Source organism: Cervus canadensis, chromosome 10, assembly GCF_019320065.1.
Source record: "Cervus canadensis isolate Bull #8, Minnesota chromosome 10, ASM1932006v1, whole genome shotgun sequence".
NCBI classification, from domain to species: domain Eukaryota; kingdom Metazoa; phylum Chordata; class Mammalia; order Artiodactyla; family Cervidae; genus Cervus; species Cervus canadensis.
Window position 1 is genome coordinate 54,598,561 of NC_057395.1, and position 25,507 is coordinate 54,624,067.

At 51.6% G+C, this 25,507-nt stretch overlaps 1 protein-coding gene across 2 annotated transcripts in view; it reads right to left on the reverse strand.

Moving 5' to 3' along the window:
* Positions 1-20,242, reverse strand: part of CDH4 (cadherin 4) — a 475,216-nt gene extending 454,974 nt beyond the window's left edge. Inside the window, exons 1-2 of one of the 2 annotated variants that reach the window (XM_043480167.1) lie at positions 19,964-20,242; positions 17,637-17,748 (exon numbers count right to left, since the gene is read on the reverse strand). In XM_043480167.1, the coding sequence (XP_043336102.1) occupies positions 17,637-17,748; positions 19,964-20,020 (169 nt within the window). In that variant the 5' untranslated portion in view covers positions 20,021-20,242. Of the gene's footprint in view, positions 1-17,636; positions 17,749-19,249; positions 19,493-19,963 lie in introns of those variants that run through there. The other variant, XM_043480168.1, reaches the window with a different exon arrangement.
* Between the last annotated feature and the right edge of the window lie 5,265 nt (positions 20,243-25,507).

The window sequence follows — 25,507 nt, forward strand, 5'->3', positions numbered from 1 at the left end:
CTGAATTGGCACTTGTATCAAGATCACCCCATAGCTCAAGGTATTCACCCATCTAACCAAGCGCATCTAATCTCAACCCTTTAGATCATTTAAAAGCAAAAGCATAAACACATCAGAGATACAAAGTCTATGGAATGATATTTAGTTCGAAACTGGAGATACACACTCCTGGTCCTTATTCTAGTGAGAAATGGAGGTTTCCTGCCTTATCAATAAACAAGGATGTCGCAGTCATCAGTGACTCCAGGCCTCCAAACGTGAACTTCTGAGCCCTAAGGGCACCCAGGAAGGAGAAGAAAATCTGCATGATGTGGCTGCCACCGGTCTGTAGCACCGAGCAATTCAGGATGTGAAAAACACAGGACACTGGCTCCAGATAGCTGAGATTCACATGAAAGGAATGATTTCATTGACTCTTACATCTTCCCATACATAGAAAAGCACTAAATTCCTTAACTTGGGATGTCTGGTTTTCTTTAATTAACAATAATCCTTTGATGTTCAGACCACCTGCCCTTTATTGCAAAATTTCTATATAACCTGACCCTTCCCTCTCCTCGGAGGTATTCTCTCAGGGTCACTTGAGATACTGTCTCCTGGGTTTAAGTCCTTAAAATTTATGTGGAATAAAACATAACTCTCAACTTTAAGGTTGTGACTATTTTTTAAGTCAACACTAGTTTATGAGTTCAATCAACAATGAGACTTTAATTCATGCTTTAAATTCCAGCTGAGCTATTTCAGATTCTAAAAGATGATGCTATTAAAGTGCTGCATTCAATATGCCAGCAAATTTGGAAAACTCAGCAGTGGCTATAGGACTGGAAAAGTTCAGTTTTCATTCCAGTCCCAAAGAAAGGCAATGCCAAAGAATGTTCAAACCATCGCACAATTGCACTCATCTTACATGCTAGCAAAGTAATGCTCAAAATTCTCCAAGCTAGGCTTCAACAGTACATGAACTGAGAACTTCTATACATTCAAGCTGGATTTAGAAAAGGCAGAGGAACAGAGATCAAATTGCCAACATCCATTGGATCATAGAAAAAGCAAGAGAATTCCAGAAAAACATCTACTTCTGTTTCATTGACTATGCTAAAGCCTTTGACTGTGTGGATAACAAAAAACTGGAAAATTCTGAAAGAGATGGGAACACCAGACCACCTTACCAGCCTCCTGAGAAATCTGTATGCAGGTCAGGAAGAACAGTTAGAACCAGAAATGGAACAATGGACTGGTTCCAAACTGGGAAAGGAGTACATCAAGGCTATTATATTGTCACCTTACTTATTTAACTTATATGCAGAGTTCATCATGCAAAATGCTGGACTGGATGAAGCACAAGCTGGAATCAAGATTTCAGGGAGAAATATCAATAACCTCAAATATGCAGATGACACCACCCTATGGCAGAAAGCGAAGAGGAAATAAAGAGCCTCTTGATGAAAGTGAAAGAGGAGAGTGAAAAAGCTGGCTTAAAACTCAACATTCAAAAAACTAAGATCATGGCATTCAGTCCCATTACTTCATGGCAAATAGAGAAACAATGGAAACAGTGACAGACTTTATTTTCTCGGGCTTCAAAATCACTGCAGATGGTGACTGCAGCCATGAAATTAAAAGACACTTGCTCCTTGGAAGAAAAGCTATGGCCAACCTAGACAGCATATTAAAAAGCAGAGACATTACCTTGCCGACAAAGGTCCGTCTAGTCAAAGCTATGGCTTTTCCAGTAGTCATGTATGGATGTGAGAGTTGGACCATAAAAAAAGCTGAGCATCGAAGAATTGATGCTTTTGAACTGTGGTGTTGGAGAAGACTCTTGAGAGTCCCTTGGACTGCAAGGAGATCAAACCAGTCAATCCTAAAGGAAATCAGTACTGAATACTCATTGGCAGGACTGATGCTGAAACTGAAACTCCAATACTTTGGCCACCTGATGTGAAGAACTGACTCACTGGAGAAGACCCTGATGCTGGGAAAGATTGAAGGCAGGAGGAGAAGGGGACAACAGAGGATGAGATTGGTTGGATGGTATCACTGACTCAATGGACATGAGTTTGAGTAAGCTCTGGGAGTTGGTGATGGACAGGGAGGCCTGGTGTGCTGCAGTCCAAGGGGTCACAAACAGTTGGACACTACTGAGCGACTGGACTGAACTGAACTGAGCTTATGGGTTCAATCAGCAATGAGACTTTAATTTATGCTTGGGAAAATAAAAATAGATTAATAGGATCCAAGTCAAGCTGCTAGAAGAGGTTTTTCTGTGCCAAGAGCCCAGCACTGTGAGTTTCCCTAAACAGGTTATCATTGTAACATTGTAAAGCACTAGACTTATTTTTTAAATAGCAAAACTACAATTATCTCTGCACGCCCATATCATGGCTCTGCAGTGCTCCTGCATAACCATCCGGCTGTCAGCGATATGGCTGGGACAAGCGAGTCTGTGCCATACTAGACGGCTAGCCTTATCAAAACTCAACTGCATTAATCCTTGTCCTTACATCAAAAATCAAATAACTTCCCGGGGAGAGGCTATAGTCACACCAGGGGCCATTCCACTGGGAGACGATGAGTTGAGATTCACAACACAACATGGTAGGAAATAAACAGATAAGTGTTTGCCTCCTTGGCTGCTGGCTGACACTCAGAACTCAGGGCTCCTTCAGAAAAAACACAGGCAAGTGTCTGGAGTCACACATGGTCTCGCCGTTAGCATCCACCATCCAGGAGAGAGATCAGGAACTTCTAGGAAAAAAGCACCCTCACCCACAATGCTCCTTCTCAGCAATGAAAGTGTCCACTCGCTTGCGTGGTATTTAAGCAAGAAGGAAATAAGATTTCAAAACTGATGAGAGAGAAATGCAGTAAAACAATGTTTAGATAACTGCAGGAGAGATGCCTTCCTGATAGAATAACCACCTTTCAAAGTGAGAAAACAATGCCATTTTCTGCCCATTGAGAGAAGCAGCTAGACGTGGGGGGAGCTGCAGCCTCCTTATTTAGGGAGCAGCCCCTCTGCTCCCCTGGGGCTGGAGGAAGTGATTAATCAGTGCCTCCTTGAAGCTGCAACCTCAGACCAACTGGGGGACTTTGTCTGTGCATGGCACAGAATACTATCTTTCCAGAAGCCTCTTAGAACCCAACAATGGAGCATGGCTCCTATAGTCTTCAGTGCCAGTTGGGGATGCCAGAAGGACGGAGGCCCAGCTTGAAAAGAGCTCTCTTCTTGGTGCCTCTTTTGTGTGGAGAGGAAAAGCCACTCAGGACACAATTTTAACTGAAGAAGGAAGCCACCAAGTCCTCAAGTCCACTCCCAGGTCCCTTCTCTTCTGGTCCCTCTCCCTCTGCCTGGCACCCCTTCCCATCCCTGCCCCCAGTCAGCTGCCTGATTTAAACACAGCCTCACAAACCCCCACCTGCTTCTAAACCAAACCTGGGCACATCGAGGTGAGATCTGTCACTCTTCAATTTCATCTTTCAATTGGGAAAAGGCAAAGCCAAGACTCCCTCATGCCATGACGGAACCATCTTGCGGAAAGGCACAACTTCCAGGCTGATGGTGCTGGAAAATCAAATTCCTATTTTAGGTTCAGGCAACCTCGCCCACCGTGTGAGGCTGACAGGTGAGCACTACCGATGCTGTGTCAGGGGAGCACGGAGGATTCTCAGGATTTAAATGCAGACACGTGACCCTCCAGGCTGGAGTGTCAGAATGTAAGATGCTGGAGCAGGCCTATGGCTTCACGCCAGCCTGTGGGGAACTCAATCCTGCTCGCAGAGACATCAGAAAGGCAGCCCTTGGCCCCTCCCTTGTGCTGAGTCAGCCAGGCTGGACGTGAGGGCGGTCTTCCCTCGCTTAGGACGAAGAAGAACCCTTATCAAGGGCTGCATTTAATCCAGCAGAAGATGCTGGGCCCAGAGGACACTGGGAAATTAGCACACAAGGAATGATTACTCGCTTCCTCTAACTGCAGGGCGTCTGATCTGCCCCCTCTCAAACCCACCTCCCAGACACAGCACGGAATACCTGGAGAGAGGTGGAGGGGCATAGTTCAGAGGGTTTTTTCCCTCCCATCCCTCAGTCTGTCTCTGTGAAACTAAAGTTCCAGAATCTCTGTGTGCTGGAATTTCAAAATGTGGAAACAACCGCATTCTAATCCCAGGGGCTATAACACAAGCCAGTCACAGTCACTGTATTTTGTTTTTTAATTTTTTTTTTTCCAAAATGTTACAGGAGAAAAGTATTTTATTTTTAACTATTTATTTATTTGCCTGTGCCGGGTCTTTACTGCAGCACATGGGATCTTTAGTTGAGGCATGTGGGGTCTAGGTTCCCTGACCAGGGATTGAACTTGGGCCCCTCTGCATCGGGAATGCAGTCTTAGTCACTGGACCACAGGGAAGTCCCATCGATGTTGTCATATTTAAAATCAGATCACTTTGCTGACAAAGTCCATACAGTCAAAACTATGGTTTTTCCAGTTGTCATGTACAGATGTGACAGTTGGACCATAAAGAAGGCTGAGCACCTAAGAATTTAAGAATATATGATTTTGAACTATAGTGGTGGAAAAGACTCTTGAGAGTCCCTTGGACTGCAAGGAGATCAAACCAGTCAATCCTAGAGGAAATGAACTCTGAATACTCATTGGAAGGACTGGTGCTGACGCTGAAGCTCCAATACTTTGGCCACCTGATTCCAAGAACTGACTCATTGGAAAAGACCCTGATGCTGGGAAAGATTGAAGGCAGGAGGAGAAGGGGGTGACAGAGGATGAGACGGATGGCAGCACTGACTCAGTGGACATGAGTTTGAGCAAACTCGGGGAGATGGTGAAGGGCAGAGGAGCCTGGCGTGCTACAGTCCATGGAGTCACAAAGAGTTGGACAAGACTGAGCGATTGAACAACAACAAGCTTATAGTATTTCAAATGCAAATTCCCAGGATGCCCAATCCACAGACCCACAAATACAGGTTTATCAAGGGGGACAGATCTGCTGTCAAGCATCTGCAGTTTCCAGGACTAGGAATCCAGAGTGTTTGTTAAGGGTTTAAACCAAAAATACCCTGGAGAAACACTCCCACCAGTCGTGAGACGCTCTCCCTTCTAGCAGAGGTGCTGCGGCTCAGTGAGAGGGAGAGAAGCCTGGCGTTCAGCCTGTCCTCCTGCCCTCGGCACTCCCACAGGATCCCAGGCTTCAAAGTGGATTTCAGAGGACGCTGCGATTTTGGCAGCATGACATCTTATGTCTTACAAGCTATTTTTTTTTAGCCAGGATGGTAGAAAATTGACGTTTACCAGTCATTAACCTTTCAAGCATGTAACGTATTTTTTCCCTTACATGGAAGTATATCTTACACTTCTCCACAGATAAATCCTTAAGGGGTCCAATTTCTTAAAAAAAAAAAAAAGTGATTGTGAAGCCTCTCTGTTCTTAAGAAAACATAGTTCTATCATTTTATGGACTTCTGATCACAATTTTATCGCCTTCAACCCTTTGCTGGTCTTCAATTTTTATCTTAAACTGGTAAGAACTACATAAGACAAGTGGTATAATCCCTTCTTTGTATCTGAGGGAAGGTGGGAAAGAATAAGATAAGATGAAAATAAAGCTTTAAACAGTAAGGAGCCTTGCAGCATGGTGACGGCTACCTTCGGACACTCATTGCCCAATGACTCCAGCAGCTCATCACAGCCACATTATTAAATGTGATAAGACATAATCCAATCATACCCAATCCTATTAATAAACGATGGTAGTGAAATTATGTCCATGGGCGGCCTCCCTCCCCCACGAGCCTATGAAGCTTTAAATAAGCCTCTCCATCATTTATTTATTCAATTCTAAAAACATGTCTTTTGCCGAAAGGTCTCTGGCCACACATAAGAATATAAAGGTCAAGAAGGGAAAAAGTCCCCAAAGAAAACCATAAAGAATATCCAATCAAGCTGCTGTCTAATGGAGAAATCACTCCTGGAAAGGCCAGTTCATCACATCTCAGGGGAAGGGCCCAGGGAGAGGAGAGTCTGGGTTATCCGCTAATAAGACCAGTGACAAGGGTGCAGGCCGGCAGTGGGTCGCTTTCCACTGGCCCAGACTTGGCTTCTTGAAAACCACATGTCCATCCCACTGGGCCCTCAAGACCAGCCTGGGCAGTGAACTGTCTTCTCCCCCTGGGGATGCAGCCTCAGAGGTCACGCCGGCCATAAAACATGTCTAGTGCCACAGAGCTGATGATGGGGACTTTGGCCCTGCACTCCTGAAGCTTTCAGACCCTGCACCTTGGGGTGCTGGGTCTCCCTGAGGGGGAATCAGGGCCGAGGTGATGAATAGGATGCATCAAGGAAGGGCCTCAGGAGGCAGACTACCCCATTAAACAGGTGTCCCTACATCATCTTCCATCTTCCGTCAGCGTCCCCTGCTTCATAAAAGAGGGTTAACTATGTGCCAACCTTAGAGGGTGGTTGTTGGCACCAACGAGGTGCCGGGTACCGGGCCAGACGAAGGTTTGACCCATGGACTGGAAAACAGAACAACTGTCCGACCAGCTCCTCAAATGGGGCCAGGCGCAGGCTTGGGATGGGGTGCCCATGGGAGCCTGGAGTTCACTGCGGGGCTTGTATGAGGCAGCTCACCCCATTTACAGCTTCCATAACCAGAGCAGCACACACAGCCCGAGCATCAGGAGAGAGCGACCACACAGCTGATCCAGAATGCTCCAACCTGAGGGCCCCTCCCACTCTGCTCCAGCCGTCCTGAGGTTCTCATGTCTTGCGCCATCCAAGGGGCAGCTGAAACAGTGCCGGAGCCTGAGAATCCTGGTGCTCAGTGGCAGTGGTCGAGCTCTGGAAGGGCCAGGGCCATGTCCATGCTCGTCACCGGCCTTTGGGTTGGTTGTGCATCCCAACCCAGAAAGACAGGATGGCTACAGCCACTCACTCCCAGTAAGACCTGGAGCCCCTGGGGTACCCAGGCCTCCCCCTCAACTCAGACCCAGCAGGCAAGGCGGTTTGCAACAGTCTAGTGCCATTTGTGCAGGAGGCCACTTGCAACATAGCCGCAGAGGTCTAAGGCCAGAGGAGGGAGCTGGAGGGGTGGCGTGCAGGGAGCCCCCAGGGGGAAGGGTGCCCTGGAACCTGAGCTGAGCAGCTGCCTTCCTCTGCTTCCTGGGGAAAACCTGCTCACCTTGCAGGAGAGCTCAGAGGCCAGGCAGCAAAAACGTGGCTGCTTGAAACACAGAAACGAGATGCTGGGAGCCAGAAATAATGCCTTTTTGCATTTGCAGAGTAAAGCAGTTTTGGGGAGAGAAGAGGCATGTTCTATAAATGCTTTCCTGCCGGAGTGCGCCCGCTCCTTCTCGGGTGCCTCCACATCACAGCAGTGGCAGTTAAACGATCCACTCCCAAACATGGACCTTCAGATTAACAAAATATTAGTGTATCTATGAGATCTTATCTGAGCTATAATCCTTGTTAAGAATCCATTTGACCGGGAAAGATAATGGGAAGAGGACAAATGTTCACATACATTTTAACTTCAATGGATTTAATTTCAATGAAACTGTTCTGTGTCAGGCTTCATAATACGAGAGCCTACATTTCTGTATTGAAGTGCCCCATTTACCGTTTTGGGGAGACGGGAACCATAGCATCCTTCCCATTGCTGACCTGAGCCGCACTGTAAGACGTGGGTTACCTGCTGGCAGACACCCTCATGGAAAATACACTTTCCCTTGAGGGATGCTGACCACTGGAATTTGGAAGCTAAAAGTTCTCTAGACAGGAAGCCCTCAGGCTTTAAGGAACATCAGCTTCCCTGGGAGATGAATTAAGCAGGCAGAATCCCAGGCCACAGCCCCAGGATTCCTGATTCAGTGCTTCCCAGGTGGCACTGGTGGTAAAGAACCCTCCTACCAATGCAGGAGACATAAGAGATGTGGGTTTGATCCCTGGGTCAGGCAGATCCTTTGGAGGAGGGCAAGACAAACCCACTCCGGGGGGTTGCAAAGAGTAGGACCTCAGGTCCACTGGGTCACAAAGAGTTGGACATAACTGAAGTGACTTAGCATGTGTGAGTTCCCTGCGGCTGCTGTAACAAGTGGCCACAAACTTAAAATAATAAAAAAAAAACCTTATTCTCTTGAAGTTCTGGAGGCCATTCATCTGAAATCCAGGTCGCAGGGCTACACCCCCTCCACAGGCTCCAGGGGAGGGTCTGCTCTACCTCTTCCCTCCTCTGGTCTCCCAGTTATCCTTGGCTTGTGGCCACATCCCTCTGCCTCCAACGTCACATGGTTTCTCCCCAGTGTCTGCATCTCCTCTTCTGTCTCTTAAAAAGACACCTGTCATTGATGTGGGGCCTTGGATAATCCAGGATGATCCCATCTCAAGATCCCTAATTTAGCTGAACCTGCAAAGACCCTCTCCAAACACAGTCACGGTCACAGTTCTGGGCTGGTGTATCTTTTGTGCCACTGTCCAAGCAGCTGGAGGAGGTGTGAGAGGGGACCCAGGAGCCTACGGGGTTTCACCATGTCCCCCAGGCAGGCAGTTCCTACACTACACTTAGAGCTCAGTGAAGACTATGCACAATGCCTAGACATCCTGCCTCACTGCAGGTCAGCAAACAAGAGGCCCAAAGAAGGATGCTCCCCTCTGCTCACCCTATGAATTTCACTCCTCTCCCAGGAACATCCCCTACCCTGTTGCTCGGCTCACTCTGCACTCCCCACCCTCTCCCGTCCCTGGCTTAGCACAAGTACACACCAAGGGACCCTCTCAGCTTTCCAGGCAGATCAAATTGTGTTTGTTGGTTCAGGCAGATCGACAGAGTTCAAACTCACATTTGGGCAGCAAAACCCAATGAGACTCCTTCATTTCTCCAAGTCAGACGTACAAGCTTGGGCGCACACACCTGCAGGGGGAACATGGTCTGCTCTGTGAGCCTTCCTTCCCATCTGGCTCAAAGACCAGAGAGAGAGGTCTCCTTCCTGGACAGACACAGAGTCTGAATGCCCATCCTGGGAGCTGGAACTAAACTGTTCCAAACGGAAAGTGCACCTGTCCCAGGCCAGGAGAGCCTGCAGCTTCTCTTGAAGCCTTTCTCTGGGCAGGTAAGCTCCCACGTCCAGGAGGACCCTCCTCCTATCGGCAAGGCAGGGGGTGGCCATCTTCCGCCCTGCGTGTATTTATCTGTCACTGAAGGCTTACCTTAATCCTTTCTAAATCCCCACGCGCTGTCAGCAAGAAAACACACTGAAGCCGAACGAGGCGCAGTGAAAGCACCAGATCGGAAGCTGCTGCGGGCTCTGCAGTCACCGTTTCCCCTTTCAGTCTCCAGAGTGGACAGTCTCCATCTCAGGATCCAGGAAGAAGCTGCCAGCCAGGGTCCTAGTTACAGATATGGGAATTGGGTATTGCAGGCAGGAGCTTCTGGACAAGGCAAGATGGGAGGAGGGCTACATGGGCCAGGGCTCAGGCTGCAGCTTTGTGTGCAAATAGCCTCCCTAACCCAGGACTTCTGCTGGGTCACTGAATCCCTCTGGGCCTCAGTTTACTCCCTGAGAACCACTGAGGGTCCACAGGAGCTGAGTGAAGAATATGCACGATGCCGATGTCGGAGACTCAGCACGTCCTCAGCACAAGGACCTGCGAGTTTGTCAGTTTCATGGCAAAAGAGCCTCTGCAGATGCAGTCAAGTCCAGCACCATAGATGGGAGGCGATGCTGGACTATCTGGGGGGTGGGGGCAAGGTTGTATCAGGGGCCTTGTGAGCAGAAGATGCAGTAGTCAGGAAAGGTGATGGGATGGGGGAGGAAGAGGTGTGGGGAGCCATCAGGCTGTCCGTGCTGGCCAGGTAGTGGTATGGAGGAAGAGGAGGGGCAGTGAGCCAGGGAAAGCAGGGGGGACCTCTGGAAGCTGAAAAAGCAGGAAATGGATTTCTCCCCATGCTCCCGGAGCCTCCAGGGGGATCAAGCCTGCCCACACTGGATGTTAGTCCAGGGGACCTGTGTTGGAGTCTGATGTCCAGAAAAGCAAGCTGGTAAATTTGCATCTTTTAAGCTGCTATGTTTTTCACCACACTAAGAAACAATTACAATCCGCAAACTAAGCAAATTTCTCCCTGCGGAAGGCAACATGGGAGTGGAAAAAGTCATGTGGACCAGACAGACCTGGTGATCTGGGGTGTGGCCTCTGGCGGAGCCCACAGGTGTCTCCAAGGTATGAAATATGAGTCCACATCAGCATAGGGTAAGTTCTCAATAAACACCAGCCTTGATGGAGACTGGAAGGGAAAGGGCGTTTGGTAGCATACACTAGTCAAAGAGAAGTAGGTTTTTGTTCTGTTTTGTTCTCTTTTTGTTTAAAAACAGGGGTGGGTGGACTAAGACAGGACTGGAAGCCACCAGGAGAGGGCAGCCTAGAATCTGGGCAATAAGTTACCAAAATTTCCAGTCTTTAACTAAAAAGCAGACTCTTTACCAGCCCATCTTACAATATAGCACAGCTCCCTCTGAAGATGAAAAGAAAAAGGAAGTGCCAAGAGGTTTTACAAGAGCACACTGGGGAGAAATTTACCAGCCTTGATGCAAAGAAAGTCAGGTAGCTTACAGTTATTTTGTATAGTGGAATTCACTCAGAGTAAGAATTGCTCCTTCAGACAGTCAGAAAAACAGAAACATTCTCTGAAAAGATGAGTGCTGGTTTCCTCGCTTTTGCTCGCAGTTTGTGGTTAGTTCTGGCATCTACTTAACCATGCTCCAAAGAAGAGAAGGAAAGAAAGAAGAAGGGAGGGAGCGAGGGAGGGAAGAACCTGGAGTTGGAGGCCCCTGCAAACACCCAGAACCCCAGACCTAAGCAAAAAGGACCACCTGCAGATGGAGGGCACAACCCCCAGGAGATCAGCTGGGGCAGGTGGACGACTCCTTCAGACCAGAGTCCTCAGTACTTCTCAGGAGGCCCATCCATGTCTCCCAGGCTCTGAGAAGCAGCAAGAGTGGTTTCTGAAGCCAATCCTGAGCCTCAGCTCAGCTCCTGGCTCCTCCTGGCTGTCTGCTGTGTCCCGGACGCGGGCAGAGTCTGGAAGCCGAATGACAGTGCAACTCAGGGACTGTTTGCTATATGCCTGGAATTGAAAACTCCTGCTGGCATTGCAGAACCCTGGCTCTTCTAATCCCAGGGCCAGCTGTGCAAACCCAAGGTGTCCACCGAGTTTGGACCCACTTCAGATGGACCCTCACACATTAGCAGCCGTGATCAAGCACTTCTGGGTGCACCAGGCCTCTGTTCCAAACGTCCAAGATGAGAAACAATTAGCACGTCTGAATGCCTGATAATTGCTGATCTTACGACGGTGCCCGGAACATCTGGGGTGTTCTCGCGTATGCCTGTAACTCAAATGCTCCAGAAACCAACCCATTCACATCAGAGGGAGATGTAAATGAGCTGAGAGCTGGCGTGGGTCTGGACAAGAGGGAAGACAAACAAGCTGCATGCCTTTGGGGCAATCTCTCTACCTCCGATTTTCTATTTCTGATCCACAGGATGGGAATAACTCCACCTCCCCGACAGGCTTTTGTGAGAATTCCACAAGACAGTTGCAGAGTCACCCAGTCACAGATCCAGCTGGGACTCAGGATTATAATTACATAAAGGTTCACATTCCCTCATCTTAAGACTCCATTAAAATACATATTTCTGAAATGCAAAACTCTTAATCTTTAAACCGCAGTGTGGCTGAGGCAATCATCCTCACGTTTGACTGGTGTGGGCACCTCTGCAATGAAGCTTTTTATTTAATGGGGGGTGATAGGAGAGGGGCAAAGGTGGGGGGTGGGGGGAGAGGGGCAGGGACGAGAGGGGTGGGGATGCTCTTGATCTATGGCCTTCTGGACCTAGAGAGGAAGGCCAGGCATGGACACCTCCCTCCTGGCTGCAGAGACAGCAAGGGAAGCAGAGCCAGGCCTGCATGCGGTGTGGCGGCCAAGGGCAGGGCGCCGCAGACCTTGGCCTCCTTCTGGTTTTAAACATGGCTATCAGGGCCCTCCATGTGCACACGCTCTGGCCTGTGGGCAGTGCATAAAGCAGACTTTCCAGGCTTTATCACTGTGCTGGTCTTCCCTCTTATCTGACAAAAGCCACTTTCTAAACTTCCCTTTCTAAATCCCTTAACTCTGCGACCAGGCAGAATCACAGCAGGAAAAGGCTGCTGAGAAACCCCAACAACTGGGCCCTTGAAAATGCCAGGCCGGCCCCAAAGACAGCCAGAGCATCTCCACCACGCGCTCTGGAAGTCGTTCTCAGGGGCCCCGGAGGCATCGCTGACAGAAGGCAGTGAGGGCTGGGTGCTCAGAGAAGCCCTCCTCTGGCTTCAAGAGCAAGGAATGTCCTGGCCACGAGCCAGGGGAGGCCAGCCACTGGGGTTCAGTCCTGTTTCACCTCCACTCTCTCCACATCTTTGTTGAGACCAAGAGGCCCAGGGCATAATCTCCTGGCTTCCTGGAAGACGGTGGCTAAGAGTCAGGAGAGAGTTCACATTCTGTGATGGGCGGATCAGATAGACAGCCCTAGCTTAATATATTTAATGATTCAGTCATATGCTGGCCAAAGAGAGAGTTTGAAGTTGTGACTCTTGACTTTACCTGTTAAATGTTTACCGAGTGCCCAGACATGCTCTCTGCAATCCACTGTGCTGGGTCTGGATACTAACTTACAAAGGAACGAAGGATCACTAGAGCAGGGGTAAGGACAAGGCCCAAGGAACACAGAATGAGGAGCGGCTCAAGGCAGAGTATGAAACAAGCTCTGAGCTTCCAGTGTGAGACAGGCCCTTGCTAGCATGCATAGCTCTTTTGTTCTCCCCAAGGCAGGGAATGCATTTGGCTGCATGCCCCAAGAAACTCAACTGTGGCATCTCACTCATTTTTCTCATCTCTCAGGGCACAATGAGTCCAGAGGTCTGCAATTGTTCAAGGATGCCACCTGAGAGCTGGTTCCTACTCCACCATCCTTATAGTCACAAGATGGCTGCTCTGCCCTAGACATTATGCCCATATTCCAGGCAGGAGAAAAAAAGCTAAGGGCAAATGGCAGAAGGTATGGCCAGTGAGGTCTGTTCCTCTTCATCAAGAAAAAAAAAACAAAAAACCAGCTTTCTCACATATCTAACAGAATAATATAGGTAGATTCTGCTGACCAGAGAAAGGCCATATTGCCACTTTGATTTAAGAGTTTACTGGAGGTGTGAGTATTTTAAACAGGTCTCAGTGTGGGCCAAATGGATGAGGAGAGAAGAGGTTTTGTTAGTGAGGAAGAGGGAGAGAATGGGTATCGGACTGGCAACTCGCAGTGTCAAGTGATGCTCAGCACACGGAGTTGGTTTGTCATTTGTGCCATTTATTTAAACATTCAGAGTAGCTCCTGCTTGTCTTGAGTTGATGGAGGGGACTCAGAAACATTGCAGTGTCAGCATTTTCTGGCTCATTCATGACTTCATTTGACAATGATGGTTGCACACCCACCGCCCCACAATGCAGGCATGGCACTGGGTGATGGGTACCCAGTCAGATTTGCTCAGCATCTGGTCCACACATCTTGTGATGCCTTCCACCCTGCAAGAGTTACCCGTCTTCACAGAGGAGGATACAGAGGCTATTTTCAACATACTTGTGAAGATAAGATAGCGGTACATCTGGCCACATTAGTTACATCACGGTGAGTTCTTATATACCCATTCCAGACTCCTGCATGCATCTGGTTCCTTCTCCGCCATCCCTCCCTCTATGTGCCTTGGTACTCAAATGAGTCAATCATCTGACAATGCATTACTTGTCACTCTGCTTCAGGGAAGGTGCAGGGAGGCCAGAAAAACCTCATGTGGCAGACATTGACACTTGCCTCCTTGGCACACATTTCTCCTTTCTTTATTCCTAAGGCTCCCAATTTTGCTCCAGGTAGCAACATACTCATCTACCAGGTGATGGGCATAATAGGTCGAAGTCAGACCATACAGTTCTCTGCTTCCCAGCCTCCCTACCTCTTTCCTCGGGGAGTGGCCTATGACCTAATTGTCCCCAGTGAGAACTTCTGCAAGGGTTCTGAGAAAGTGTGTACTTTCCTTATACAGGGAAGAGGTGCAGATGGTGCTACTGCTCCTTCCTTTTTCTTGCTTGCTACAAACTCAAATGCAATGCCCGGAGCCACAGCAGCCACTTTGCAACGATGAGGTAACACACTGACAAACTATTACTAAGATGGTAGGATGATAAGAATAAACATTAGGCATGAGATTGGTGCTATTGATCTGGTCATCCCTTGACTACCTATTTCCTCATGGTTATGTGAGAAAAATTAACCTCCATTCAAGATTCTGGTAATTGGGATTTATCCTAATGTTGGCTCAGAACATTCTAAATGTTAAACCAGAGTGACAGGATTGCTGCCCTCATGAGCCTTACAATTTAAGTAAGAGAGAAAATATAAATTTAGATAATATACATTCTCTAATAAGGAAGCAGAGTATGGTTAAAGGCACAAGATGGTCATGAACTGACCTGGATATAGGAGAGGGAAGGCTTTTCTGAGGTAGTCGCATTAAAGGAAGTCACCAGAAATAAAGCTCTTCTTTCTATATTATCTGAACTCATGGGATAATTTTTAGATCCCCCTCCTCTGACCCAGCAGACAGCATTTTCACTCACACATGGCCCTCTTCTCCAGGAGCAAAGAGAGATATGACCCACATGTTCTCGGTTCTCACTAAGCCACCCTTTACTCTCCCATCCTTGGGGGATTTTGCTTTGAAGGGGGTCTGGGTTTTCGCAGAACTCTGCCTGCCATGAGAGAGCGATGCAGGTCAGTGCATCAGCTGCAGCCTCGAGCCCGGCTGACCATTCATTATTAACAAAGCTGAGAAAAAGACACCAGGTTAGCTTCTACCCCATGCTAAACTATGGTGTGGAGAACACTTCCTTGAAGCCAAAGGAAAAGGGCTTAATAATCCTATTTTAGATACGACCATGCACCCGTGATCATGGCCATCAGTGAACGATCCTGGAGACGAATCTACAGAGTAAGAGTGTATGCAGTGACACCTGACTACTCGCCAGAGAGGGCACAGACCAGAACCATGAGGCGGAGTGGATCCAGGAATTACACAACAGCTAAACAAATGGCCCGTGTGCCACATGGAGCGCTCAGCCCGCCATTCAAAAGGTTCTCAATTCCATAGTATTTGCTACCCTATTGGGGAAAACTATTTTAAGCCTAATTAGCATGAAATTTTTCGAATGCAAATGCTTTTCATTTAGACATAAAACAAAATGCCACGACATTTCTTCCATCCATTTATCATAAACAAGTTAATTACTGTGTAACAAATCTCTCCTTCTGGAATGTGGATGTTCAGGGCTGCTGGTGAGCTGACTGGGGCAGAGAGAAGGAGCCTCGAGGCAGTTGTTAACAGCTTACGGTGCATTTAGAATAAAATGGTGACTCCGTGAAGCTTCGCTTGTCAAATTAAGGTTAAGCTCTCTCCATTGGAATAACTCAATTATAAGTAGTCATTATCTGTTTAGCGTGATTCCTACCAGGATAACAGAAATATTGTGCCACTTATTTTTGACACATGCATCTTCACTGTGGTCTCATTGTTTGCAAAGTTTTCTATGTAAATAAATTTTTATCTGCCCTAGCTCAAGTGTATGCAGTGACAGCTTTTGCCTCCACGTGTGTAAAATTATTTCTAAGATATAAAACCTCTCTGTCCCTGAGCACAGAGAGCAGGTGGCACTCACAGGTGAAGGAGATGCTCTGTGATTTCCCCCCAACCACGGTTGGGTTGGGACACTCATCTCAGGGGTATGTGTTTGGACTATGAGTTGTGTATCCACAAATCCCATGAGTTGGTCCAAGTTCATCTACCATGATGGACTCCTGGGGCATACGGGGCAGGCCAGCATCCAGCCAGCAAACAAGGCTTACCTACCACAGGGGCCAAGGGCAGAGGGTCAAGTCAGCCTGGACCTGCGCAGTCCACCAAGAGAGAGGAAAGATGCTAGCTGGAAATCTCACATTTTACTATGAAAAGCATAAGAATGTGTCATTCTCTTACATGGCAGGTGGTAGCACCTGCTGTTACAGAGACAGAGGCACATTTTCTTACATTCCTGAGTAAAATTGATACTGCAGGATCTTATCAAGGTTAGCTCCATATAGGGGAGGTGGCAAGTATGCCAGCCTCCAGACACGCAAACAGCAAGACCACAGTGAACTGCTCCTGTTTTGCCTGCAGTACAATGCACCGTGTGGGAGAATCTTCTGGGCCTTCTCTGTGCACACATAGGGATTCTCATAAACCCACAGATCCTGAAAGGCGGTCCACACCTTCTAAAATGACATGCGCTGTGCAATTAACAGAGCATCTCTTGAAAACTCTTCCCATAGACGCCCACTCCTGCAGCATACCCATCCTGCTTCTAGGCCCACAGCCAAGAGGCTGGGTTTTTTGGTTTGTTTGTTTTATTTTTTGTTGTTTGATAATCAATGAAAGAAGCAATAGTATCACATCCCCTATGTTGACAGTCAACTCAGATGACAACAAATAAGTTAGCAAAGTTGGACTGAGTGCAAAATAAGATCCTGATTCACATAACCAGGCACACCCTGTAAGTCAACGAGCTGTCCCCACAGAGAGGATCTGAAGAATTCCCCCGCTCTGTGAGAGTCCGTCCCAACAAAGGATCTGCTGTCAGTGCTGCGGGGTGGGGGTGGGCAGAAACTTTGTTTTCCCTGAAATGGAAAACTGGGGACAAAGTCAGCAGCCTGAGTGTGGTTTAGCCATGGATACTGAAACTCAGCTTTGATGCTTCTGCTAAAGTTTGTTCCCTCTATCACTTTGAAACTGGCTGAAATCTGCTTCTGGGAAACTGATGCAGGGAGGGGAGGCACAGGGTCGTGGTATTCGCTGTGCCAGCTTTAAAACCTCAAGGGAGAAAGAATTGATTTATTTCCCCTCCCATGTGAATAAAAAGTTTAACTAGTTTGTCTTGAGAGGGAAGCAGATTGCTATGCAGGAGGATCTACTGTCATTGGAGTTCAGAAGCTGCCTCTGACTTCCCCATCACAAGTGTGGGTATCGCCCTGTAGTGACAATGAAGCTAACTGGCAGCTCCCTCCTGCATGTGTGTTTCCGTGTTGTCAGTGGGACAGTAATGAGAACGCATGAAACGTCTGTGAACAGAACGTCTGTGGGCTTATTTACCACATCCCCAACAACATCGTCTGCTTTATCATGCATTGCAAAGCAGGGATAATTTAAGAACCCAGAATTTCATACACAAAAATACTTGGTAAGAAAGTCTCTCTCTGCACATTATTTGGGTGACACTATATCTGAATTCCAATTTGTTGCCCAGGAAATGATTCACCTCACTCAGAAATGACAGGGACTCTGAATCATTCACCTGTGACGCAAAAGGCCATTTGGGTCAACTGATCTGCACATCACTGACCTCGCCACCTTCGCTTTGCATAGAGCCTGGCTCAAAGCCAGTCCTACCCCTTGTTCTGCAGGTGGCAATGTCTCCTTAGGCCAGAGTGCGGTATGCGAATTCATTTTCACATCCACCTTACCTTTGAGGACCTTCTCTCCTTCCAGAATATTCTGGGAGATTAATGCTGTGTAATCTTCTTCAGAGAATCCAGCCTTGCAGGTCTCCCTGGCTGTAAGATCCCCATTGTGGGCCTGAGAATGGACATAAGTGAGGTTAGAAAAAACACAGGTTCATAGAAACTGCATCCAACCCAAGTTTAGTAGGGCCTGCTACATTCAAGGGCTCCATTATGACAAGCTTTGGTCCACCAGAGTCTCCACTCAGACATAACCCAAGGTCTGCCCCTGTGGTCACCATGTTAGCCAGTGACAGGGGCATGCAACAGGGAGGCCAGGCTGGTGGATAGCAGGGTGGAGGGCCTGATGGAGCCTCACCAGCATGTGGCAGAAGGGAAGGTCTGAGGACTGTCCATCATAGGGAGGCAAGAGAGCCAGGAGGTAGCCAAGGAAGACATGGAGGAGGGGAGGCCAAGGGAGCAGGCCTCTACTAGGGCCATGTCCCCTCCCACCCCAGTGCTCAGGCTTAGGATGAGGTGGAGCGGGCTGTCTCTTCCCTGTGGTGCCGCAGAGGAGGGAGAGGGGCAGGGCTGAAAGCAGATTCTGGGACTCAGCTCTGAGTTTGGCTCTCAGGGAGGTTGCAGGGAGGTGGGGGAGGTTTCTACCATCCAGTCCTCTCCCCTCACTTCCTGGAGGCTTGTCCACTCTTGGAGCCCCCATCTCCAGCCTAACCAGGCTAGAGAGCTCCCGTAATTGACCGAGAAAAGGTGGGAGTCCTCTTGTCCTGTCCCCCCACCCCAGCACTCTGGTGTATCCTGCCCAGTGGGAGGTCTAGAACCCTGGGCGCCCGGAAGGCAGGGTGGGAGAAGGGCCCCTCCCAGGCTGCGGGGAGTGGCAGCGAGGTCAGCCATAGGGATGGGGAATGGAGGGAGAGACTGCGTGTGCCACGGGGAAGCCAGCCCTGCGACAGAAGGAGCGCCACAGCGCCGGCTCCCTGGAGCGCGAGGAGCAGGGGCGCAGCCCGCACCCACCCCACAGTCGCGCCTTCGCGGGGCCGCCGAGCGGAACGCGCCTCCCCGCCGCCCGCCTCCTCCAGCACGGCGCGCAGCCGCCCGCCAGTCCTTGGCTCTGGAGGCCGCCCGGAGCCGGAGCTCCAGGCACCCTGACGCGGGCCTGGACCCGGCGGCCCCACGGAAAATCACCGAGGGGAGGAAGAGCAGAGCGCGGGGTCACTCCTCGCGTAAAGCTCCAAACTGCGGCCCCGTGCCTGGCAAGCGAGCTCCAAATAGGACCGAAAGAGGGGACGGCGGACGGGGGGACGCTAACTCGCCCAGGAAAGTTTCCACCCGCCCAAGCGAGCGTGGGTCGAGTGCACCCGAGCGCCCAGAACCTCAGAGCGGGCCTCCGGCCTCGGGCACTTGTTTATTTCCGAGGTTACAACAGCGCGGCCCGGGAGGAGCAGCGAGGCGGATCGGCCACGAGAGGGGGTTCCTGCAACTCTCGCGGCCCCGCTGCCTTCCCCGAGCGGCGCCCCCCGGCCCTGCACCCAGCGGACGCGGAGCTGGGCTGGGGACAGAGCTCGCGGGCTCCGCAGGAGGAAGGCGGGCGCGGGGACCGCGCTCCCGGTACACCTCACCCTGCTCCTGCCTGGCCCCTGGCTCCTCGACCCCGCTCCGAGCGACGAGGGCCCCGCCGGATACTGGCCGCGGTCGGGAGTCCGGGGCGAGGGTGCCCCGCGGTCCACATCCGTTGCCCACCCGCATCGATGGTCCCTGCCAACGGTCAGAGGACGAGGACAGGGAAGGCGCCGCGTCTCGAGCACACAGTCCCCAGCAAGGGCGGCCAGACCGGGTATCCTCAGCACCCTGATGTCCGGCCGCCTGCCGCCAGCCCCCCTCGTCCGCAGCCCCGGCTCGGGCTGGGCTCGCCAACTCCGGAGGAGCGCGGCGAGCCGGCGATGGAGGGCGCGCCGGCTCCGCCAGCGGGCAGCCTGCCCCGGCGCGGGCGAGTCGAGCTCAGGGGCAGCGGCCGCGGACCTGGGGTGGCGGAGGGATGCCCGGCGGGTCCCGATTCAGGCAGAGCTCTCTGCGTCCCCCGCTCACCCATACTCCCACCTCGCTCCGCACCGCCGCTCCCCGCTGCACCGCGGCTCCGCGCTCCTGCCGACCGCAGGCGGCTTCGCGGAGCGCGGGAGCTGGCAGGATGCAGCGGTGCGCGCGGCAGGGGCGCCCGGTGCGGGCCGGGGAAGCCCGGGAGAGCCCCGCCGGGCGAGTGTGAGCCCCGCCGGCTCCGGGAGCGGCCCCGCACTGCCTGGGCTTCCGGGCGGCCGGGACGGGAGGCGGCAACTTACCCGGAGCGCGCCGGAGAGCGAGAGCAGCACGAGGAGCACGCCCGAGCCCGCGGTCATCTTCCCCGCCGCGCCGCGCCCCAGCGCCCGCCCGATGCCCGGCGCCCGGAGCCCGCTCCCCGCAGCCGTCCGGATCACACTGCTCAGATCGCCGCCGCCGCCGCTCTAGCGGGCCCGGCGCCTCCGGCCAGGCTGCGCCGCCGCGACCGCCGCCCGACTCCGGGAGCGAGGCCAAGTCCAGCGGGCGGCGCGCTCCCTCGGGCCGGTGCGTCCGCCGGCCTCGCAGCCGCCCGCGCCTCTGTTCCGCGCGCTCGGAACTGCAGGTGAAGCCGCGCGGCAGCCCCGCCGAGGCCCCGCCCCGCCGCCCGGCCCCTGCGCTCGCTCGCTCGGCCTGACGCGGGCCTTAAAGGAGCCGCGCCCCCAGCTCCTCACCCGCGCGCCTCGCGCGCTCGCCCCAGCCGCCTGCCCCAAGGTACCACCTAGCTGGGACCGTGCATCAGGAGCCCCGGTCAGCGCATTAGGAGCCCCGGTCAGCCGAAGGGGCCGAGAACATAAAGTCTACAGGGGAAAAGGTGGGGGCGGGGGAGGCTGCTGAGGTCTGAACAAGGCAGGGTAGTCCCAGCTCCCAAACCAAGAGAACGCTTTCTGGATCTGCACCGGGAGCCTCTGCTGCCTACATCCAGTTTGAGGTCTGAGCCACAGGGGGCTGGGAACGCCCATCAGTCTTGTACATTTTGGATGTCTTCCTGCTAACCCAGACCCACCTCCTGGCCTTGCAAAGCCTTTGGCCTCTCAGGAGTTAGCCTTGAGACCCAAGTGGATTTGAAAACCACAGAGGGAGGGGCTCCAGGCTGCATAGACCCCCAGGGTGAGGAAAAGCTCCAGGTCCAGGCCCTGGCTGTGATACACCCATCAGGACCAAGGAAGGGGCCTGTGTGTGCATCAAAATACCTGGTTAGGCCTAAGAAGCCAAGAAAGACATTGAAGGACTTGAGAAGGTAAGGCGGAAATTCCCGCACAGAAGGGCTGTCAGGACCATCAGGCTTGGGTGATTTCTGAACTGAGGGGACCCTTCTTTAAGGGCTCATCAAGTGAACAACAGGTACAGCTTGAAAAGTGAGTAAATGTTTCTGCACATTCCCTTTCGGTTTGGAGATTTTAAGAAAAGTGGTTTTGTTTGCTCAGATATTGCAAATGTTCTTTGTCTTGGTTTGGAGGGCTCTGTGTCCAGAATACATTAGTTCTGGTTTAAGAAATACACTGCCAAGGAGGGGGAAGAAGATGGAGTGAACTCTTGGGGCTTCCTTGATGGTTCAGGGGGTAAAGAATCTGCTTGCAATGTTGGAGACCTGGGTTTGATCCCTGGGTTGGGAAGATCCCCTGGAGGAGAGCATGGCCACCCTCTCCAGTAATCTTTCCTGGAGAATCCCCATGGACAGAGGAGCCTGGCGGGCTGCAATTCATGGGGTTGCAGAGTTGAACACGACTGAACAACTAAGCAGAGCATACAGTTGAGCTCCAAGGTCAGAGCCTACTTGGGCAGGAGAGCGGTTGCATAGCTCTCCCCCTTTCCTGGACCCTGGCACCTGGGTTGGGCAGCCTGCTAGTTAGCTTGCTGCTTTAAACTACAGGAAGTCAGATTCTAGACAACTTGAGAGGGACAGGCAAATTCTATATCTGAGAGCACGGGTCAACTTGTGGCTTCTTACCTAGGACCCATGTGGCAGTTAAAGGGAACACCACATCAGTACCGGCCTGCCACACCTGGCCTGAGCCGACTCTGTCCCCAGCCTCTTGGGATAGGACCAGGTTACCTCTGGGTGTGCCGAGTGTGCCCAACTCATCTTTATGCTCAGACTCAGCACAAATCCTTTATTGCCAGTGAGGTTTCATGGACAGATCCACCCCCAGCCCTGTGCTCACACCTCTCAAAGACCCCTCCGATTCCCCCCTTACTCAGGGTGCTTCATCACTACAGGTGGTTCACAGAGGCCAGCTGCGGCCCTCGCTATTGTTCTGAAATGTCTATCCCTAAGACCCGCCTTTGTCTTCAGAAGGTCTGAGTGTGATGGAGATGGTTCTCAGAAAAGGGGTCCAGAACCCAGCACTTGCTCTGCTGTGCTTTCCAAAATTGCTCAGTGCCAACACGAGTGCCAACTTGAATTAAAAAAGAAAGTGATGTTGGCAGGGGTTGGGGCGGTCCTGAGGCCCAAACACCAGAGGAAACACCTCCCCATCTCCTACTGCCGAGTATTTCAGGCTTGAGTCTGCTGAAGGGTGTGATGACTCGCAGACCCAGCAGGTCCTTCCTGCCTCTAACCAGCCTTGGGGGAGGCACACATCAGGGAGCTCTGTGTGGATTAACTCACAGAACCATCCTGACTCCAGTGTGGGGTCTGCTGTCATCCCTGCTGGTTGTTCCCCCAGGCAGGGGGAGGTGGGATGAGGCCAGACGGAGGCTGCAGGACTCCGTCTCATCCCAGGACTCATGCCAGCCCTGCATACCTGGCCGAGGCAGCATTTTTCCCCCAAACTCATTTGCTGGAGGAGCCCTGGTACACAACATACGATGTCTTATGGGAACTCACATGTTCAGGAATATGGTTTCAGAAACACTGCAGTAGCTGAAGCAGGTCCAGCAGAGAGCATTGGTTTATCAGACTTGCTGTGAGCGAAGCAGAGAGGATCCACTGAGAGGGAGGAAAAGACGGTCTGAAGCACAGGGCAATGAATTCCATGTGACAGTCCTCGAACCAGCAGCACCAACACCCTATGGGGGCTTGTGGGAATTACAGACCCTTGAGCCACACCCCAGACCATCGAGTGGGAGTCTGCAGGGGAACCAAACTTCCCTTCACCCCTCGGATGATCTGGTTCAGCATCCTAGCAAGGCTCATGAAAAATGTTGATTCCTAGGCTCCACCTAGGGCTTCCCTGGTGGCTCAGTTGGTAAAGAATGTGCCTGCAGTACAGAAGACCTGGGTTTGATCCCGTGAGTCGGGAAGATCCACTAGAGAAGGAAATGGCAAGCCACTCCAGCATTCTTGCCTAGAGAATCCTAGGGACAGAGGAGCCTTGTGGGCCACAGACCATGTGGTTGCAAAAGTTGGACACGACTTAACAAGTAAACCACCACCAGGCTCTACCTGAGACTGATGACTTGGAACTTTGGGGAATGGGGCCTGGGGCCTGGCCTTTTTTTTTTTTTTTAATGTGCTGGCTTTTCGTTGTTCCGCAGGTTTTCTCTAGTTGCGATGAGCAGGGGCTACCCTCTAGTTGTGGTGCTAGGGCTTCTCATTGCAGTGGCTTCTCACTTGTTGCGGAGCACAGGCTCTAGGGCATGTGGGCTTCAGTAGTAGTAGTAGTAGGTGCATGGGCTTAGTTTCTGCCCCATGTGGGATCTTCCCGGACCAGGGATTGAATCCATGTCCCCTGCGCTGGCAGCCGAATTCTTAACCACTGGACCACCGGGATGGGGACCTGGCCTCTTGGATTACTGTTCTTGAGCCCTAGTGTTTAGAAACCCTCACGTATCCCACGTGCCATATGCATCTCCTGGAAGTTCGTATAAATGCTCCATCCTGGACCACACACTGGACCTACTGAATCTGGGTGTCACAGGACAGAGCAGGGTGTGGGTGGGTGGAGCAGGGAGGAGGTTGGAGACACAGCCTGCCCTGAGGGGGAACTCCAGCCAGCCCCACTCTGGCCAGCTGCCTGAGCCCACCTGGAGGAGGAGCTATGCCCTCAGGCTTCTGGGTAAAGAACCCTGGAGAAGAGTGCTTTTGTTTCTAAGAGAGAGTGTATGAGAATTCCCTGGGGAGGGTAGCTTGTGAGTGTTGGTCCCCTCTTGACTGCGGTGGGGCTGTGGATGTTCGCCCCACTTTTTGAGGATGCTTGGGGAAAGGTCAGCTTTGGAAGCCAATTGAATGCTTGCATGGGGACCGTTTCCCTGTCTTGTCGTCTGATGTCAATTTATTTTTCCTCCATTTATCCTTATAGACACTTCAGTGTTAGACAAAAAGCTGTTTTGTAAAGAAAGCAGGGAGAAGTTAGCAAAAAGTGGATCCCCAGAATAAAGCAGGATCTTTGCGGAGGACTGAAGATGTTTCAGCACTACAGAAACGAGTGCGATCAGCCTGCTACCTGCTCGAGGAAATCTCCCCGCATGCAAGCCAGAACAATTGTAAAGCAAAAAGCAAGAGACAGACAGGCCAGCACAAGGAACCTCCACCTTCAAGTCCACGGAGGTTAACCCTGGAGCCTGCTGACTGGGAAGAAAGAGGAAGGCCCTGGTTATTAACTGCTTTTGTTTTCACTGATGTCGTCTCTCTCCCTTAACACGTGTTGATATTCAGGGTGGGCCAGGTGGCCCACATGGGGGCTTTTGAACTTTATCTCCTGTAATCCTCACGAATGGAGGAGGTGGTCTTTCCCACCTGTCACAGATGTGGGCAAGCCTGTCCAGGGTCACCGCTGGGGCTGGGGCTGGGGTGGCCAGGCTGCAGTTCTGCTCCAGGCAGTGGACAGAAGTCAGTGAGGTGACCTGGCGGTTCTTGGGGCAGGAACCCCAGGAGGAAAGGTGCACAGGTCCCTTTGTCCCTTTCCAGCCTCACCCATCTTCTTCCTTTTTCCAGCCTTGGGCTCAGTCATGCCAACCCTGCCATCCCCCCCCCCCCCCGCCTCCCCCCTCCCCCCCAGCAACCAGATCTCCCACCAGGAACTCAGGCATCCTTCCAAGCTCCTGGGCCTGTGTCCCCACCACGCCCTCTGTCTGGACCCCATCAGCCTTTGTATGAGAGGTGATCCCTCTCTCTGTCTCAATCAGCCTTTCTTCAGGGGAGAGGGGCTGACTTTGGCTTCCCTCTGACTTTGTACACACCTCACGCTGTCTCACTGTCATGACGCTGTTTTCTGTGTGAATCCCCGCTCACAGGGCACTCTGAGAACCTGAGGGCAGGGGCCCAATGTAGTCACCCCTCCCCATGTCACCCAGGGTCCTGTCTCCAGGGCCTGGATGAATGAAGCAGTGATGACAATTGGCTTGCATCAGCAGTTCTCCTGAGCCCCCAGGCACCTTCCTACATGCCCCCATTAGACAGAGGGGAAAACCGAGGCCTGGAGCAAGCAGAGGGCTTGAACCACCTCCCACTTAGCCAGGACCTTTCACGCCTGATTCTCAGTTTATCTCATGTCTGCAGTGGGGTGGGGGCACCCCTACCTGACCCTTGGCTCTCCCCAGCCCTGGACCAGCTTCAGGAAATTTCTGAAAAAGTGAACGTCATGGTGGATGATGGGAAATCTGGGAGGGATGGAGCATCTCCTGGGCAACCTCAGAGGAGAGGGGAGGTTCCCGTGATGCTGCACCTGAACCCTCAACCCACTCCTGGTAATGTGAACGCGGGTGATTTCTTTCATCTCATAAACTCCAGGCAGAACAAGGAGAATTGGGGCCAGAGGAGGTGGTCCAGCAGGAAGGCGCAGGCAGCAAGGAGTCTGGCGGGTGGGTGGGGGAGGGGCTGCAGGGAGGATGATAGACACAAATGT